Source organism: Ahaetulla prasina, chromosome 3 (assembly GCF_028640845.1).
Source record: "Ahaetulla prasina isolate Xishuangbanna chromosome 3, ASM2864084v1, whole genome shotgun sequence".
Lineage (NCBI taxonomy): Eukaryota > Metazoa > Chordata > Lepidosauria > Squamata > Colubridae > Ahaetulla > Ahaetulla prasina.
In genome coordinates, this window is record NC_080541.1 from 169,187,198 (window position 1) to 169,205,602 (window position 18,405).

The 18,405-nt window shown below is 41.1% G+C and overlaps 2 protein-coding genes and 1 long non-coding RNA gene across 3 annotated transcripts; 2 read left to right on the forward strand and 1 right to left on the reverse strand.

Moving 5' to 3' along the window:
- Positions 1-72: 72 nt before the first annotated feature.
- On the reverse strand, positions 73-2,919 carry LOC131194318 (uncharacterized). The gene is made up of 2 exons (XR_009154141.1): positions 2,044-2,919; positions 73-1,884 (listed from the first exon to the last, which is right to left on the reverse strand). It is a non-coding gene; the product is annotated as an uncharacterized LOC131194318 (long non-coding RNA).
- A 68-nt stretch (positions 2,920-2,987) lies between these two features.
- On the forward strand, positions 2,988-7,644 carry MAGOH (mago homolog, exon junction complex subunit). The gene is made up of 5 exons (XM_058175167.1): positions 2,988-3,144; positions 4,024-4,082; positions 4,396-4,506; positions 5,083-5,165; positions 6,040-7,644. Exons 1-5 carry the CDS (start codon positions 3,057-3,059, stop codon positions 6,137-6,139), a joined length of 441 nt encoding a protein of 146 aa, XP_058031150.1. The 5' UTR covers positions 2,988-3,056; the 3' UTR covers positions 6,140-7,644.
- Positions 7,645-9,069: 1,425 nt separating this feature from the next.
- On the forward strand, positions 9,070-18,380 carry CZIB (CXXC motif containing zinc binding protein). The gene is made up of 8 exons (XM_058175168.1): positions 9,070-9,586; positions 9,682-9,765; positions 11,088-11,144; positions 11,876-11,957; positions 15,863-15,894; positions 16,179-16,256; positions 16,693-16,758; positions 18,207-18,380. Exons 1-8 carry the CDS (start codon positions 9,581-9,583, stop codon positions 18,282-18,284), a joined length of 483 nt encoding a protein of 160 aa, XP_058031151.1. The 5' UTR covers positions 9,070-9,580; the 3' UTR covers positions 18,285-18,380.
- Positions 18,381-18,405: the final 25 nt, after the last annotated feature.

Genomic DNA, 18,405 nt, shown 5'->3' on the forward strand with positions numbered 1-18,405 from the left:
GGATTACAACTCAAGTGTCCTTGTTTACAACCTGGTGGTTTCATGTGGAGTAAGTAAAAACTATACAAGCCATCACTGTGCAGAAGTCATCTTATTATTAGAGTAAGAAATACAATAGGAGCAGGAAGATGCATCACAGGAACATAGCATAGCAATATGATACAGGAAACAAATACAATAGAGATGGATGATAGAGTTGCATATAAGAAACGTAACACCTGTAACACCTTTCCCTTTTCACGTTAACCAAACAACAGTGAAATTTCGGAATGAGAACCAATACCAATGCTTCCTATAGCTTAAGTCTGTTGGGTGGTTGTGAACATCTGCCACTACGGGTGAAGACTGGCCCTCTGCACTAAGAGTTTCTCTGAGGTTGCTGGACTCTTCTCACCACTTACTGGGAAGTTCTGCAATTGACTGCTGTCAGGTATACCGGCTTGCTCAGGATTGTCATTAACATTGGTCTGTGGCATCAACACTATGCATTCCCTATTGTCAGTGGGTAAATCTGGCCTGGCCACTGGATATGGAGAATCAGGCTGCTCAGCCACCCGCAGATCCATATGATTGTGCAATAGAGAGGTTCCCTCAATGTCCACTAGATAAGAGTGTGGTGCCACCTGTTCTGAACAGATACCCATTTTTCAGCAACCTGTTCGATCTCCAGGCAGCGGTTTCATATGGATTCATTCCCCAATATTCAACCCTGGCAAATCTCTGGCTGATTTGTCATATCTTGCCTTGAATGCTTGTCTCTTAAGCTGTAATTTTTCTGGGGCACCCTGTATCACAGACGGCTCAAGCAATTTATGGTAAGGAGGTCTTTAGTCTCCTTGACATCAGTCTCTGCACCAGGCTACTGTCCATGGCCTCAGCTGGAGTATTTCTTCAATATAGAATGGCCTTCCATGAGCCTTTACCATCACTTTGTGCTTTCTTGCATAAACTCTTAACAATCTTCACATCTGATTCATCTTTGCCATTAGCTTTTGGATGACGTGGTGAGGAAGTCACATGCTCTGCAAATTTTCCCATATGCAGGACACTGTTTTCTCTCTTGTACACACACACTACAACAGTACCTGCATGATACTGGTTTGCTCCCAGGTGAGTTGTATAAATGAATTTTGTGCATATGGTTCTTCATGCTTAGCTGTTGTTTGGAGACTGCATTGGCACTGTCAATTTAACCTGCTCCAAAGCTTTCATCCGTTTGTCAGTAGGTTCTGTGGTATGACATATCTCAATTGCTGCTTGTAAACTTAAATTATTTTCCCTCAAAAGGCGGTGGCATGTGCTTTCACTAGTGATATTCAGAATTATTTTATCACGAATAAGTTCATCTCTCAGAGAACCATACTCACAGCTTTTCCTCTTAGCCATGTGACGAAACTGTCTATTGATTCACCTTCTTCTTGCCTACAGCTGCCAAATATATCTTTCATATATGACATTTTTAGAGGATCTGAAAAAGTCTTCTAAGGCATCTAAGATGGATTTAGGATCACTTCTTCACTCCTCTGTAAGAGTTAAATTGTGCCTGTAAACACGGAGGCATTCGCTGCTCATCAGCCTCCTCAACGTGGCTGCCTGCACTGCTGCCAGCTTATCATTTAAGCCTGTGGCTAGGGAGTAATCCTCAAACTCTTCTCTGAAGTTGTCCCAGTTACCGCTGCAATCCCCACTCACCCTCATTGCCTCAGGCAGTGGTATACTGATTTTCTTGCTTCAAATGCTCAGCTTCCAGGACAGGACCACAAACACTAGACCAGCATGCATCAAGTGTGTAGAGCCAGCACAGATTCAGAGGCTTCTGACACCATGTTTCATGTGTAGTAAGTAAAACACAACACAAGCCATCACTTTTCAGAAGCCATCAACCTAGAGAGTGAGAATACAACAGATATGAATCATAGAATAGCAATGTGATACAGGAAACATACAATAGAGAGAAATGATAAGAGCTGCATACAAGATAAACATAACACCTGTAACACTGATGCCTTAACCACTAGACAAAGACTGTCTCTAACCACTTACCATCTTAAAATGTCCTGAAGATCTCCCATAAAGTACCGTAAAATCCAGGACCAATCCTGCTACCTAACTTTCTTTGTATCAGCCAGTTGGCTAGTTATAAGACTGAAATCTGTTGTAGGCATAAGGACATAAACTGTTATAGATTATTTTATTTTATTTTTATTTTATTTATTGGTCACAACAGTATATATAAGCATAATTGCTTGCTGGCAACCTCACGAGATGCAATCTCTTAATATCCTTTAAACATATATATTTTGGTAGCTAAAATAACTAAAATATTCCAATATTCTCTTCAATATTTGTGGGTTAAGGTGTTATTTTAAAAATAGTAGCCCCAAGTCAAGGATATCTTTATACATTAACATTAACATACTGAATTGGCATAGAAAATGAACTTTAGACAATGGAAATTGTAAACTAAAACTGGCATATAACTGCTTCAGTTTGGATCAGATATACAGGAGATCTATAGCAGGGATCTCCAACCTTGGTCCCTTTAAGACTTGTGGACTTCAACTCCTAGCTTTGCTGGCTGAGGAACTCTGGGAGTTGAAGTCCACAAGTCTTAAAGGGACCAAGGTTGGAGACTCCTGAATTAGGATCTCTGCTTGCTCCAGTACGGATTTCCTACATCCAGTCGCAACCAATTAGCTTGAAAAAGAGTCCGGGGATTAGGCACTTAAATCCGTGCTTAGTTCTCCAATTACTGATGATGTTTCTCCATTAGTCGCAATAACCGATTCCGATATTGTTCACTCTGCAGTGAAATGTCATGGGATTTCTTATTGTAAGCAAGCGGGTCTCCTAAACCCAAAGTGCTCAGCGACGCGCGGCTCTACTTGGAATAAATCTATGGAACCCACTATCTGCGCATGCGAGAAGAGAGACGCAAGGCGAATCCTCTTGTGCGACTCTTCCGGTTGATGACGTCTTCTTCGGGCGCCCCTTCGCATAGGTTAAGCTTGCTGCGCGCGGTGCATGCTGGTTTCCTCGGCGGGAGCTCTTCGATCATGGCGAGCGATTTCTATTTGCGCTACTACGTTGGGCACAAGGGCAAGTTTGGCCATGAGTTTCTCGAATTCGAGTTCCGTCCGGACGGTGAGGCTCCCCCCCTGTTTTGTTGGTCCCGGAGCAAGAGGCGTGGTGGCTTTTAGGAAGCAAGGCAACGCGGGGGGGTGGGGGAGGATGGGGAGATCTTTGCGAGGGTAGAATAGATCTTGCTTATGCCGGTGAATCGGACGGGAGGAGCGGACCCGGTGGAGGAAGGAGCGGTTGGTGTTTGCTGAGGTTGATACGAGGCGGCACCTGGGCTGTGTTAGGACGATCGGCGGAATTTTCTCGTGTTTGATTGGGCTCCGACAGGTTGCAATTGTAGCTTCTGGAGAGATAAGATGAGCAAAGGGGATCTCGTAGGTTATTTGGTCGAATAAAAGATGAGTTGCTTATGCGGGGGTTAAAGCTAAGTTGCTCCTTGCTGGAAGGATAGTGGGACATGAAACGTTTTTGTGGGAAATCAGGCAGGCATCCAAATGCAGCAACGGGTTCCAAGATAAGGAAAGGGTCAAATAAAAGTACACATTGGGAAAAAAATAATTACTGTTATGGAATCATTAAGTAGCCAAACTCTTCATCATCAACCTCTGGACTGGTTAGCTTAGTAGGAAAGTGTCCATTTCAATAGAATTCAGAACAGTTGCCTTGCACTTGACTGAAGCCTACCTATAAATTTCGATCTTAGAATAACAGCGGAATCAGCATAACTAAATATTACTTACAGTAGTTAAAGGGGAGCAAGGACCTCAGAAATTAAGAGTTTTGAGGAAACTGCACCGGTAATCCTTTTTCACTTGCTTGAGTGCAACTGCTTTCACTTCCTTGTTCTTTGCTTAATTATATTGCAGCTAACTGAAATTAAATGAAATGCTGCTTTGTTTATGCATTTTTCTTGTAATGTTGAGTGTAATCTTTTCTCAACAGGTAAACTGAGATATGCAAATAACAGTAATTACAAAAATGATGTCATGATCAGAAAAGAAGTGAGTGGACTGTTTCAGTATATCTGCAATTTTATGAGTAGTAAATAAACTTATGACATTTCAGAACTATTTCTTTACTTGGACCATGATTTTGAGAATACAGAGAATTAATCATTCATTTGCTACTTGTTTTAAGTTTCTACATAAAAACCCTCTCAGTTGACTATACTGTACAAATGTACCTATACTGGAATTTTTTCTTTCTGAATTCTTCAGATGGATATTTGTATAAATGGAAAAGAAAAGAATTGAATCATTTATGTTCTTTTATCAAAAATGGCAGAATCATGCTAACATTCTACACTGTTTCTAGGCCTATGTACATAAAAGTGTGATGGAAGAATTAAAGAGGATCATTGATGACAGTGAAATTACAAAAGAAGATGATGCATTGTGGCCTCCACCAGACAGAGTTGGTCGGCAGGTTAGTAGATTTTCTCTTTATCATACAGATGTTTTAAATCTATATGTTTGTGCACAGCCTTCAATCTGTAAGAGATCAATCTAGATGAGGTTATAGTTGCAATCAGGTACCCCTCCAGATATGTGAAGCAACTTCAAGAATTCCCAGCAATAGTTACGTTGGCTAAAGAATTCTTGGAGTTGGAAAGCCAAGGTATCTGAAGGAAGGTTAGGCTAGAAAATGGGTGTAGAGTCCTTTTGATTGCTAAAGAGATGTAAAATTGGATAAAATCTCCCAAGTATAAACAAAAATCCCAGTCTTATTTATTTGCATCCCAACCCATCCACATAAACTTTGCATTTCTGGTAATGTTAACTTGTTAACTCCATCAATATAAATATATGGTTAAGATTGTTCTTTCTGCTAAGAAGTAGCTACAGCCTCTTAAATAGCTGAATATAAATATTTGTTCTAACAGGTAGAATATCTTGCTTTGGGCTTGAATAATCATGAATGTTATGAGAACAGAAATTTGGGCTTCATAAATATAGTAATCTACCCTAAATGTATGTTTTTTATTGTTTTATTTATTTCTAGGAGCTTGAAATTGTGATTGGGGATGAACATATCTCTTTTACAACATCAAAAATTGGTTCTCTTATTGATGTGAATCAGTCCAAGTAAGTGCGGTTTGAAAAGTGAATGATACTATGTTCGTGGCCTCTTTGCATTCATTAGGTTAGCATTGTAGAGAATTGCTATATTGTGATTTGATCTCTCCAAGACAATGGGAATCAAAGGAATCGAAGCTGTGAGTTCAGCAATCACATGATACCAGTTTAGGATACAGGAAGAGCAGAAGCAATGAAAGCATGTCCTAGCTACCTTGTCTTAAATGCCTTTATAAACAATGCAGCCTTAGTCTGTACCTCAGTGGAAAATAAGAGCTCTTCTTTGTGTCCCACTAATCATGATGTGAAGATATTCTACTCTCCATTTTTAGAGCACGTGCCCTTATGCTGATTTTGTGTAATTCCCACTCTCTTTGGAAGCAGCATAAATTAGTCCGTAGCTTTTCCCATTTTAAAATAAGTGTTTCCATTTTCTCTCCACACAAGGGTCTAAGGGGCTGGCATCTGCCAAATCCTCTTGGCTAGTTGATGTTGTTCTGGCCATGCCTCCACCTTCCAGTGTCTGCAAATTGCATTCCATGGCCATTTTGGGTGGGATATTTCCATAGAAACTTGTGTGCCTGATCAATGATTCACAAAGCATTATGCTGGCAACTTACAGTAATTATATTGTCCCACTGACCTGTTATTAAACACATTTCTGCTGATTCAAGAACGAGAGGAATTCATATTAGTAATACATTAATTTGTAGACTATTACATTATTTTTTATTTATTAAAAAGGAAAAATGAGGGCAGGACAATTTCACAGTGCTTTTAAAAGTTGTTTGACATTTTGATGGCCTGGAAATTCTCTTGAGAGTAATTATTTTGATGTCAAAATTCTTACTTTTAACTGTGTTTTTTCTATTTTTCTCCCCAGGGATCCAGAAGGTCTAAGAGTGTTTTATTATCTTGTCCAGGATCTCAAGTGTCTAGTCTTCAGTCTCATTGGATTACATTTCAAGATTAAACCAATTTAAATTGTGTGGATCTAAATTTGTATAGTAAAGTTTTTTGGGGTGGGATTCTTTTCATTCCGTATCTTGCATAATGTTTATATTTGTCTGTTTTTATACAGAATGATTTAATAAAAACTAAGACTTTTTTTCTTTTTATTTAGAAAGTCTTTGTTGAACAAGATTTATATTTATATTAGGAATGGGCTGTTTTCATGTTCCTTATGTTTGCATGAACTTGAGGGAGTTGACGAAAGAGTCAACACTTCCATCTAGATATGTACATAATTATACTTTTAGCCTCTCTGTTGTGAACTTTTAAGTAACTAGTATGTTCAAGAACTGTACGTGTCCATGGATTTTCACTTTTTTTGAAATACAGTGGAAGAAAGCAGAGTTTCCATAAGTCAAAACAAGTGATTAAGGAAGATATTTGCATATCTTAAGGAACAGGTGCAACTATACAGACCAGTATCTTATGGTGATAGACATTATTGGGTTGTATTTTTAATGCAACAAATTCTTACTAGGAATAAGAATTAGATAATTATTTTGTATTAAGTAGTTAAAAATAAGATAAATAAAATAGCAGTGGTGCTGCTATCATTTATTGTGTTTCTCCTAAAACACGACCCACCCCAAAAAGAAGGCCCAGCACTATTTTGTGCGCATGCATTAAAATTAAGCCCTACCCCCAAAATGTGGCCGTATTTAAGCATATGCGTGGCCAGGCTTGCCGGAGGGGGCGATAGCAGACTTTTTCGGGTGGACAGCTACTGGTAGCTGGAGTGACCATTACAAATAGGCAAGGGTGTGTGAGACATGTGGGTCGCATCTCTCGCTCTTCGGCTGCAAAAGAAGCGGCCCGGTGGCCAGGCAAGGCGCATTGGATGAGTGGGTCGCTCTTTTTGGCTGCGAAAGAAGCGGCCCAGTGGCCAAGCCAGGCGCGTAGGGGAAAAATTAAGACACCCCTTGAAAAGAAGGCCTAGCCATTTTTTCGAGGGTCAAAAGAAAATAAGACCCGGTCGTATTTTTGAAAAAAACACAGTATTAGAAGGCCAGTAATCTGCAGCAATTTACTGAGACATCATGGTTCCACATTCATCCTAGTTTGTGGGCTTAGTTCAATACATTTATTAGAACTATTTACCGAATTATCAATAACTTAGCATCACCCCAACTTTTTGAGTTAATTCCCAAAATTTTTTTTTTGTCTAACAACCTTATATTTGAATAAGGTATTCTGTGAAATAGCAAGTTTCCTATTGAATCAAATAAGTACTTGGTCCATTTATTTTATCAAGTTTTGTCTTCATATGGTACCTAAAAAAGAAAGGAGTAGATAGGCTTTTTTGTTTTTAGCAATGATAGGTTGTAGCATATCACATAAAACTGGGGAATGGTGATGGGAGACCACTAAAATCAGTGTGTGCCACATCTGTATGATATATGCACACACACTGTGCTACTAGTGTTTGGTTTCAATTTGATTTTGTATATTTTAATAAAATCAAGTACTTGTAAAATAACAGAGCATTGCTGTTTACAACTTAAATGAATTGGTATCCTTATATAGCATTATTCAGAAGTAATTTAACTTTGCTTTTTTCCTTCCAATAATCCAATAATTCCAATGATCCTAGTGCCTAAATTTAGACAAATTTAGAATAGTGTATGATCACTGTTTTGTATGCATAAGGCCAATTTTCTTGCTACCAACACTATTGGAAGAGGAATTTTAATAGAATTTTTTCCCCTGAACTTTAAATAGCTAGTATGAATCACATAAAGTTTGAAGGTGTGTGTGTGCACTGCCAAATACAGGTAGTCCTCAATTTACGACCACAGTTGAGCTCAAAATTTATATTGCTAGGTGAGACAGTTAAGTGAATTTTGCCTCATTTTACAGCCTTGCCACAATTGTTAAATCAATCTGGCTCTCACATTGGCTTTGCATGTCAGAAGATTGAAAAAGATGATCACATGACCCTTCATAATTATGAGCCAATGGCCAAACACCTGAATTTTGACGATAGGGATGCTGCAATGGTCATAAGTATGAACAATGGTCATAAATCACGTTTTTGGTGCCCTTAAAACTTCGAATGGTCACTGAACGAACTGTTGTAAGTTGAAGAATACCTGTATCAAAGTGGATACTAACAAAATGCATTTCAAAATTCTGGTTCTTCCACTTTAATTTGTGGCTCACTGCCAGGGGAAGATAACCAGTCGCATGACTTCCAGATGGGTGGCATATAAATTGCACATATACACAGATAACAATTGCCATGCTCTCTAGGAATTGGAAGTTCACACATTTGAGAAGCACCCAGAGTGGGGAGAAATGACCTGGGTCAGGACTCTCCAAATTTGACAACTTTTAAGACTTGTGGCCTTCAACTCCCAGAATTCCCCAGCTGGCATGGTTGGCTGAGGAGTTCTGGGAGTTGAAGTCCAGGAGTCTTAAAGTTGCCAAGCTTGGAAAGCCCTGACCTAGAAGAAAAGCTAGGTAAACGCATACTATCCGAGCCAAAGGCATGCTTAAATTTCTTCAGTTCCCTGTTTTAAAGCTTACAGGGTCTTTTGAACTGTCAAATCCCCTTTCAAGTACTATAATCTTCACGGATCTATCCCAAAGGTGCTTTTTCAGGAGACAACTGGGCTTTCTTGTTTTTTCTTTGAAGACCTTTCGCTTCTCATCCAAGATGCTTCTTCAGCTCTGACAGGATAGTGGAGAATGGAAGGATTTATACTCCATTCCCCACTATCCTGTCAGAGCTGAAGAAGCTTCTCGGATGAGAAGCGAAATGTCTTCAAAGACAACCATGGCCTGGATGACTTGAGAATACAGGCTTCACGGATCTAGAAGGTCCAGCAGGGCTCGCACTTCCACGCTGCAAAACTTCAGAGTGCCGTTAGAGGGCAGCACTTGATCGGCCGAATTTTTCAATACCCAGCTCTCAAAACTTCTAGAACAGTCCCAAAATGCCCGCCTCGAAATCTATTTCAGGGCGGCAGCGGAGTTAAACCGACGCCTCGTTTTGCCTTCGAGCTTCGCGAATCGAATACAAAACTTGAGGCCGGTAGGGGAACAAGACGTGGGGGTGCTCCAGGTCTCCACAAGCAGGCGCCTGCCTTGGGATCCTTTAGGATCGAGATAAAGGATCGCTTCTAGAAGCCGAGCACGGGTTCGGGGATCCCAAGGGGTCTCTTAAAACGGGATAACTCCCCCGTCCCCTTTCGAGGGCCGCCCTCCGCTTCTCCACTCCGTTCCCCGGAGAAGGCGAAACTGAAGTCTCGCGAAGGTTTGAGGAGCGCCTGCCCAGTTGGCATCCGCGGTCGATTTCGCATCGAAATCTGTGGAGTTTCGCGTGTCGTGGTTCGTGGGAAGGGAGGAGCGGGGATCTCTTCTGCCCGGCCCGGCTCTCCTGAGGCTCGACTCCTTTCGTTCCCCTTCGGGCCATGGGGGTAAGAGGCGGCTCTCCCGGGCGTGCCTTGAGGTTGGCGGCGGGGATTGTCTTCCCAGCGCCTCTAACCGGTTCGGGTGACGTTCTTCCTTGCAGAAAATCGGGCTGCAGTTCAAAGCGACTTTAGAAAACATTACAAACCTCCGGCCGGTGGGGGAGGATTTCCGATGGTATCTGAAGGTAGGTCTTCTTCAGGAAACAGGCTGACACCCGCAAAATGCAACACACCCCCATGGTTAAAATCTCTATGGAGATTCTCAAGTCACCCAGGTCATGGTTTCGCTTCCATTCCCCCATCATCCAATCAGAGCTGAAGAAGCTTCTTGGATGACAAGGGAAACGTCTTCAAAGAAAAAGCAGAAAGTCCAGTTGCCCCTTGAAAAAGCAGCTTTGGGACACCCATGATTAAGTAAATTAGCCAAGGTTAGCCCGGTGGCATGGATTATAAGGTGACTTACCTTTTAAAAAGCAAATGCAAAATGATATTCTTTTCATATCCAGTTTTTTATTTTTATTTATTCATTTATTTATTTGTCAAACACGAATAAGATAACAGATATAAGTATAAACATGATTATGAATACAGGTAACGATACAAATAAATTGAGGCAGTAGGACAGGGATGGTAGGCACTTTGGTTGTAGCCATCCTCAGTCACACCACTTCAACATCTACATATTAACGTTTGGGTGCAACACAGTGGCTTTGAATCAACATGCCTAGGCTCCTAGTAACTGTTAGATTATGGTATTGTTGCAAATTCTGTTTTGGTTCACTACAGCTGGTATAGTTCCTGGAAATTTCTTCAGCTGCCCCATCATACTATTGTAATATTGTTTGCGGATTTCTTGTTAGCAGCTTTAATGGGACCTTCTGGTCCCGATAAGCCATTATCTTCTACAAGAAGAAGGGTTGACTCTGATCTGGTGAGGTGGGCAGAGTACCTCAGACAGTGACTAAAGCCAGAGACGAATATGGCTTTAAAAGTGACATCCCCAACAGTGAATCAGTTTGGTAACAGTTGTAGCTCCCCAAACAATGCCCCCTCCCTATGTCTGAATATACCAATAACAGACCATTCTGTACCAGCTGCAGCTTCTGAATGTTATTTAAAGGCATTCCTATGTAAAAGGATACCACAGGAATTTAAATGGAAGGTTGTTAAGATATTATTGTCTGAGAAGGGCCTTGCAAGCCAGGAATGGATGTAGTTAGTGCAGAAGAAGTACTTGTGCAACAGCCCTCCAAGCCACAGCTACCACTTGTTAATTGAGGAGGAGCTATGACTTTAGGAGGAGCCCCAAATTGTAAACCATCTCTGGCTGTGGGAGGCCAATTCCATTAATTAGACAAAAATGGTCATTCCAGGGATCATTTGGCCCAAAACCCCAAACACCTCTTCATCCAGATGTTTAAATGTTTAAATTTAAACATTTGATTATTGTGTTGTTGGATTCCATTCAATATATTTAATTTGCATTTGTTTTCCTTTTATTTTCCAGCTTAAATGTGGAAACTGTAGTGAGGTGTCAGAAAAATGGCAATATCTACGATTAATGGTAAGTTTCAAAACAAATTAACTAAAATATAGTTGGCACCAGGCATGTCATGATGCAAATGATTTATGGCATATAATTCATATTGTTTGTGCAGTGGCACCATGAAGTTTATGATATCACTTGCTCCTATCCTTGTCCTGTCAGTGACAGAAGCTATCATCCAAAACATTTCTAGGAAACTAGCATTGGAAAGCACCTTATTTCTAGATTGTATCTAGGGTGTTGACTATATGAGTCTTGATTATATGCAAGCATTCACTATCATTCTTTCTAGGATTCTGCTCATTTTTCTAAATAATATGGATATTTTATTTATTTCATGGGAGAATATATCTATATGCAAAGATTCCTCACCTATATTCTTTTAATACCAATATTTCCATTGGCAATATATTTTTACAGTCAGATATATAGTTCAATCACTTAATTAGAATTGTGAACTCAATTAGCAATTAGTAAATTATATTTTTCTTTAAACAAAAGATTTAATAATATCTCTGATTTTGCTAAAGATGTTTGGCAAAAGTATCTCTGCTAGATCAGTATTCTGAACTACCGTATTCCCTGCTAACTTTGCTAAGTGTTTGCATAACATTCTTAATCTAAAAGAAAAGAGACTTACATTAGAAGATTTGGATCTTGAGAAAAAGGACTTTATTTCTTGTAGCGTCCTCTCCCCTGGAGCTCTTGAGATTGATGGCTGATGGGTTTTTTTTTGAAATTCTGTTTAGGACAGCCATCCTCTGAAAGGAGGCCGGGGAAGTGCCACAATGGTGCAGAAATGCAAATTGTGCTCCCGAGAAAACTCAATAGGTAAGGGATTTTTTATACATCTATCCCCTAAGTCAGGGGTCTCCAACCTTGGCCACTTTAAGCCTGGAGGACTTCAACTCCCAGAATGCTGGCTGGGGCTTTCTGTAAGTTGAAGTCAGCCAGGCTTAAAGTGGCCAAGGTTGGAGACCCCTGCCCTAAATCACGGATGGCCAACCTTGGCAACTTTAAAACCTGTGGACTTCAACTCCCAGAATTCCTCATCAAGGTGAATTCAACTTCAATTTCTGGGAGTTATTTATTTATTTATTTATTTATTAAATTTTTATACCGCCCTTCTCCCGAAGGACTCAGGGTGGTGTACAGCCAAAGTAAAAACAAAATATATACAGTTAAAACAACATTTTAAAAAAGCAAATTATAAAGGCTGATAATTAAAAATTTAGATTTAAAATTTTAAAATATTAAGAAAACCCAATTAAAATTCATCGCTAATTATGCCAGTCCCGCTTTAATGAATAAATATGTTTTGAATATGTTTTGAGCTCACGACGGAAGGTCCAAAGATCAGGCACTTGACGCAAGCCAGGGGGAAGTTCATTCCAGAGCATCACTGCCCCCACAGAGAAGGCCCTACTCCTGGGGGCCGCCAGCTGACACTGTTTGGCGGACGGCACCCTGAGGAGACCCTCTCTGTGAGAGCGTACGGGTCGGTGGGAGGCAAAAGGTAACAGCAGGCGGTCTCGTAAGTACCCGGGTCCTAAGCCATGGAGCGCTTTAAAGATGGTAACCAAAATCTTGAAGCGCACCCGAAAGACCACAGGAAGCCAGTGCAGGCTACGGAGCAGCGATGTCACATGGGAGCCACGAGCGGCTCCCGTTACTACTCGCGCAGCCGCATTCTGGACTAACTGCAGCCTCCGGGTGCACCTCAAGGGCAGCCCCATGTAGAGAGCATTGCAATAATCCAGCCTAGACGTAACCAGAGCGTGAGTGACTGTGCATAAGGCATCCCGGTCAAGGAACTGGCGAACCAAGCGAACTTGGTAAAAGGCCCTCCTGGAGACGGCCGCCAGGTGTTCATCAAAAGACAGCTGTCCATCCAGGAGGACGCCCAAGTTGCGAACCACCTCCTTTGGGGCCACTAACTCGCCACCAACAGTCAGCTGCGGATGCAGCTGACTGTACCGGGATGCCGGCATCCACAGCCACTCCGTCTTGGAGGGATTGAGCTTGAGTCTGTTTCTCCCCATCCAGACCCGTACAGCTTCCAGGCACCGGGACAGCACTTCGACCGCTTCGTTGGGGTGGTCCGGGGTGGAAAAGTACAGCTGAGTATCATCAGCATACAGATGATAACTCACCCCGAAACCACTGATGACCTCACCTAGCGGCTTCATATAGATGTTGAACAGGGTAGGCGAGAGAATCGACCCCTGAGGCACCCCACAAGTGAGGCGCCTCGAGGACGACCTCTGCCCCCCTGTCAACACCGTCTGCGACCGGTCAGAGAGATAGGAGGAGAACCACCGATAAACGGTGCCCCCCACTCCCAATCCCTCCAACCGGCGCAGCAGGATACCATGGTCGATGGTATCGAAAGCCGCTGAGAGATCTAATAGGACCAAGGCAGAGGAACAACCCCTGTCCCTGGCCCTCCAGAGGTCATCCACCAACGCGACCAAAGCCGTCTCCGTGCTATAACCGGGTCGGAAGCCGGACTGGAACAGGTCTAGATAGACAGCTTCCTCCAGGTGCCGGGGAAGCTGCTATGCAACCACACTCTCTACAACCTTCGCCACAAAGCGAAGGTTGGAGACTGGATGATAATTTCCCAAAATAGCTGGGTCCAGGGAAGGCTTCTTGAGGAGAGGTCTCACCACCGCCTCTTTCAAGGCGGCGGGGAAAACCCCTTCCATCAAAGAAGCATTTATAATACCCTGGAGCCAGCCTCGTGTCACTTCCTGAGCAGCCAGCACTAACCAGGAAGGACACGGGTCCAGTAAACATGTAGTTGCATGTAACCTCCCCAGCAACCTGTCCACGTCCTCGAGAGCCACAGAATCAAACTCATCCCAAATAACCTCAACAAGACGTGTCTCTGTCATCTCGGCTGGATCATCGCAATCTTGGTCCAAACTATCCCGAAGCTGAACGATTTTATCGTATAGATAACCGTTAAACTGGTCACCTCATCCCTGTAGGGGTCATCCCGTCCCTCTTGATGAAGGAGGAACGGTTACCCAAACAAGGCGGCCGGGCGGTTATCTGCCGATGCAATGAGGGTGGAAACGAGGAACGCCGCCTCCTCATTGCCACTAGGTAGGTCCTAGTAAAAGACCTCACTAGTGTCCGATCAGCCTCGGAACGGCTAGACCTCCAAGTACTCTCTAGGCGTCTTCTCCAGCGTTTCATCTCTCTCAGCTCCTCGGAAAACCAGGGAGCCAATTGAGATCTACGCCGGGTCAGAGGCCGCAAAGGCACGACACGGTCCAAAGCCCCAGCCGCGGCCTGTTCCCAGGCCGCAACCAGTTCTTCAGTCGTGCCGTGGGTAAGATCCTCAGGAAACGGCCCAAGCTCCGTCAGGAACCTCTCCGGGTCCATCAGGCGCCTGGGACGGAACCAACGCATTGGCTCCGTCTCCCTGCGGTGGTGGGCGGCGGTCCGAAAGTCTAGGCGAAGAAGAAAATGATCTGACCATGACACTGGTTCTTTCACTATATCTCCTAAATCCAGATCATTGAAATGTACAAGTTGAAATGAGTTGAAATGTACAAGTCTTAAAAGTTGCCACAATCAGACACCTCCACCCTAGATAGAGAACTCAGGCTACGATACTGTATCGTAGGAACTAATAGGAAAACATTCCTCCCACTCCCACTTCCCCTCTATAATTATTATAATAATAATAATAATAATAATAATATTTTAATTTGTATACCACCCTTCTCCCGAAGGACTCAGGGCGGTGAACAACCAAGTAAAATACAACCACAGACAAATACAATATTAAAAATATCCCTTAAAAAACTTATTCAATTCAATTATTATTATCATTATATAATTATAATTATAATTGTTATAATTGTTATAATTATATAATAATTATGCCTTTTGCAGAGTGGAGAAAGAAATAATCTTCTCCATAAAACAAGCGATGTCAAACAAAAATCAGCAAATGCCTGCAGATCTCTATTGTGAAAGATGGGTTAGCCTGAAAATTGGTTGTTGCTGGTAGTGGCAATGGGGGGAAAAGACAGTATTTGTTGCGTCCAACATTTATGTAATGCAAATGTATCCGTATATGTTCTGCATTCCTCTTAGAGTAAAACTGGCCCAAATGTGTCACAACTGACTAGTATTATCCTTATTGTTAGTAGAGAATATTGCAAAGGGCACAAGTATTTCTAAGGAAATTAACCTAGACTATACAGATTAGATGTTTTTTTAACAGATACCTAAAGACACCCCTGAGTTGAGCCTGTTTCTGCTGTCTGACTCCCCTATAGGGCCTAAAATGAGCGGTCTCCAACCTTTCTGGCTCGGTGAACTGGCGGCAGTGGGGGGGGGGAGGGGGAGAGGAGATGGTTTCACGCATGCTCATGTGTGCCACTGTCAGAAATGCAGCTTTGTGCATGTGTTTCACTCGCCCACTACTTCCACAGCCTAGTTCCAAGCAGGCTGCGGCCTGGGCGTTGGGGACCCCTGGCCTAAAAGTCCCAATCCTGTTTAGTTTTGGAGCCTAGATTAGTTAGGCCACATGCTATGACTTGCTGAGATGCATCTAGTCATGACACAGTGCTTAAACATTTAAAACTAAATTTTAAAGGTGAAATCTAGCATATGACTGACCCTGAATCCATTCAAATCTAAATATTTCTGTAGCCTGTGAGATATACCTTACTTTGCTTCAATGATATGTTTTTCTTTTTTCTTTTTTTTTCCAGATATTTTAAGTCAGACAATTAAGCCTTACAATGTAAGTTCATTTTATTTGTATTTTATGGAAAGGATGAACTTTTAGCAGAAATTCCATTTCCCATTATTTGACTTAAAGGCAGCAATTTATACAGGGATTGATTATTTTTCTGCTTAAATGTTTTCCCTACTTCAATCGGAATTTTCTCTAGAGATTTACAAACGTTACAGATTATATTCCATGTAATATTACACTGTGTCTTGGGAAACATGTTCTGTTTCTTCCCACTTGTCTTTATTCTTTTGTTTAAAAAAAAGCTAAGTATTCTTTTGGCTGAATTCTAGGCCGAAGACAATGAGACCTTTAAGACAATAGTGGAATTTGAGTGCCGTGGTCTTGAACCTGTGGATTTTCAACCACAGGTAAGTTCTCAAGAGTCTCCTTTTTGAAAGGCCTGCCTATTAAACCCAAATGATTGCATAACTTGTTCTTGAGCACACAGTTTCTTTTGGTGCTAGTTCACACAACCATAGGATAAAGAGTTAACAGCTGGTAAGTTTGCACCTAAACATTAATGTGATTTGAAGTTTGTTCTATGCAAACTTAAACATACATAATTAGAATCACATGATAGGGAAAACATTATTAGGTATCTTAACTTTGGAATTCTTGATCATGGCTTTATTGCTCATCTGTAGCAGGGAACCTGCTGAATTTGTTTGGATGACAGGTTGGTGTTAAATCAGACAGAAATTCTGATCCAGTACAGGTGTTGTAGCTGCATAGGATGCAGATAAAGGACGGTATTTTACCTCAGATATAATGTGTCCCTAACAGGTGCTTTTAAATTATTTGTAGGCAGGGTTTGCTGCAAATGGTGCTGAGTCTGGCACATCTTTCGATGAAATCAACTTACTGGAAAAGGTAGAGTCTTCACATTTGTGGTTCAAATAACTTTGTGGTCTATAAAATCTTAAAACAGGCTCATATAAGATTAGTGCTGCTGGACCATTTAAGGTCCATCTTAGATCAACATTCTCATAGTGGCCAACCAGATGTCTCCTGGCAGAAGGAAGAGATATTCCTTTCTCCTACTTCTGTTCCCTGTTACTGGTATTTGAAGGTATCACCAATCTGACAGTAACATTGAATCTAAAGATTATTAGTTATTCCTCACAAAACATTCTGGTCCAGTTTTACAGCTATCCAAGTTATGCAGATGAATTGCAGCTTGTTAAATGAGAAACTAAGAAAGACTGGGCAAGCCAGGATAATTCTTAAAGGTCCAAGGATGTATTATATCTTTTATATTAGACACGTCTAGCCTGATGCCTTTCCGTTGGGTTAGAACAGGATCTTTGTATTGAAATTATAGTTTAAAAATCAAATTTTCCATACCAGAAATGTGGTCATCAATATTGTACATCTCTGTTTCAGACACTAGCTTGAGATAAAACAGTTTGGTACCTTCTAGATGTTTTGGATGACGAATGTGCTAATGAGAATTGTTGTTCAAAATATCTAGAAAGTAGATATTTTCTCTTCTTTCCTAAACCTCTGCTTGAACCTGGGTGCTGTCAGGACAGAAGTACAGATTGTCCTTGACTTACAACCACAATTAAGAGCAGAATTTCAGGCACCAAATGAATCATAAAATGAATCATCCTGTGACTGGACCCAATTTTATGACTATTTTTCCATGGTCATTAAGCAAAGCACATTAATGAATTAAGTAATTCATGCCATCATTAAGCACATTTTGCTCCCCCAATTGACTTTGCTTGTTGGAAGCCAGCTAGGAATGTACAAATTGCATAAATGCAAGCTCATTATCAATCATCTGAATTGTAATCAGCGATGGTAGGAGAGTCATAACTTCAAGAATCAATCATAAATCACTTTTTCTAAGGCTGTCTTAACTTCAGACCCTTGTTAAACAATTGTAAGTTGAGGATTGTCTCAATAACTATGTTAGAAATCCTATGTTGCAAGCATTCCTCCTACTTTGGCCTTCTCAGAGCAAAATAATCTCAAATAATCTTCTTGGAGATATTTTTTTTCATTCAGTGATAGTTTTCCTTAACTATAAACTGCATTTTCAAGGTCAGTTCTTGGCATGATAATCATCCAGATTAAGGATGATCTCTTCAAATTTAAAGACATGCATCCATATTTTTCTTTTAAATATGTGAAACAAACTGTAACCCAATTATATTTGGTTGTGAAGGTTGTGCCTAATATATGAAGTGGGGATAGGGTGTTGCTAAAATGCAGGCTAACCTCCAAGCAACTGCCTACATTTTAATTTGAAACAATAATATTGTATCTCCATTAAAACGTGTAGAGCTAAAATGACATGTTTCACTCTATAGGACTGGACTGACTATGATGAAAAAATAAAGGAATCCGTTGGCATCTATGAAGTTACCCATAAGTTTGTCAAATGTTAACTCCTATGGCAAAACAATAATTTTCCATAAAGCAAAGTCATTTAAATTGTACAAAAGTCAAAATAAAGCCTTTACTTTTGATATTTTTTGCCAAGATTCATGCTGTTACTTTTTTATTGTC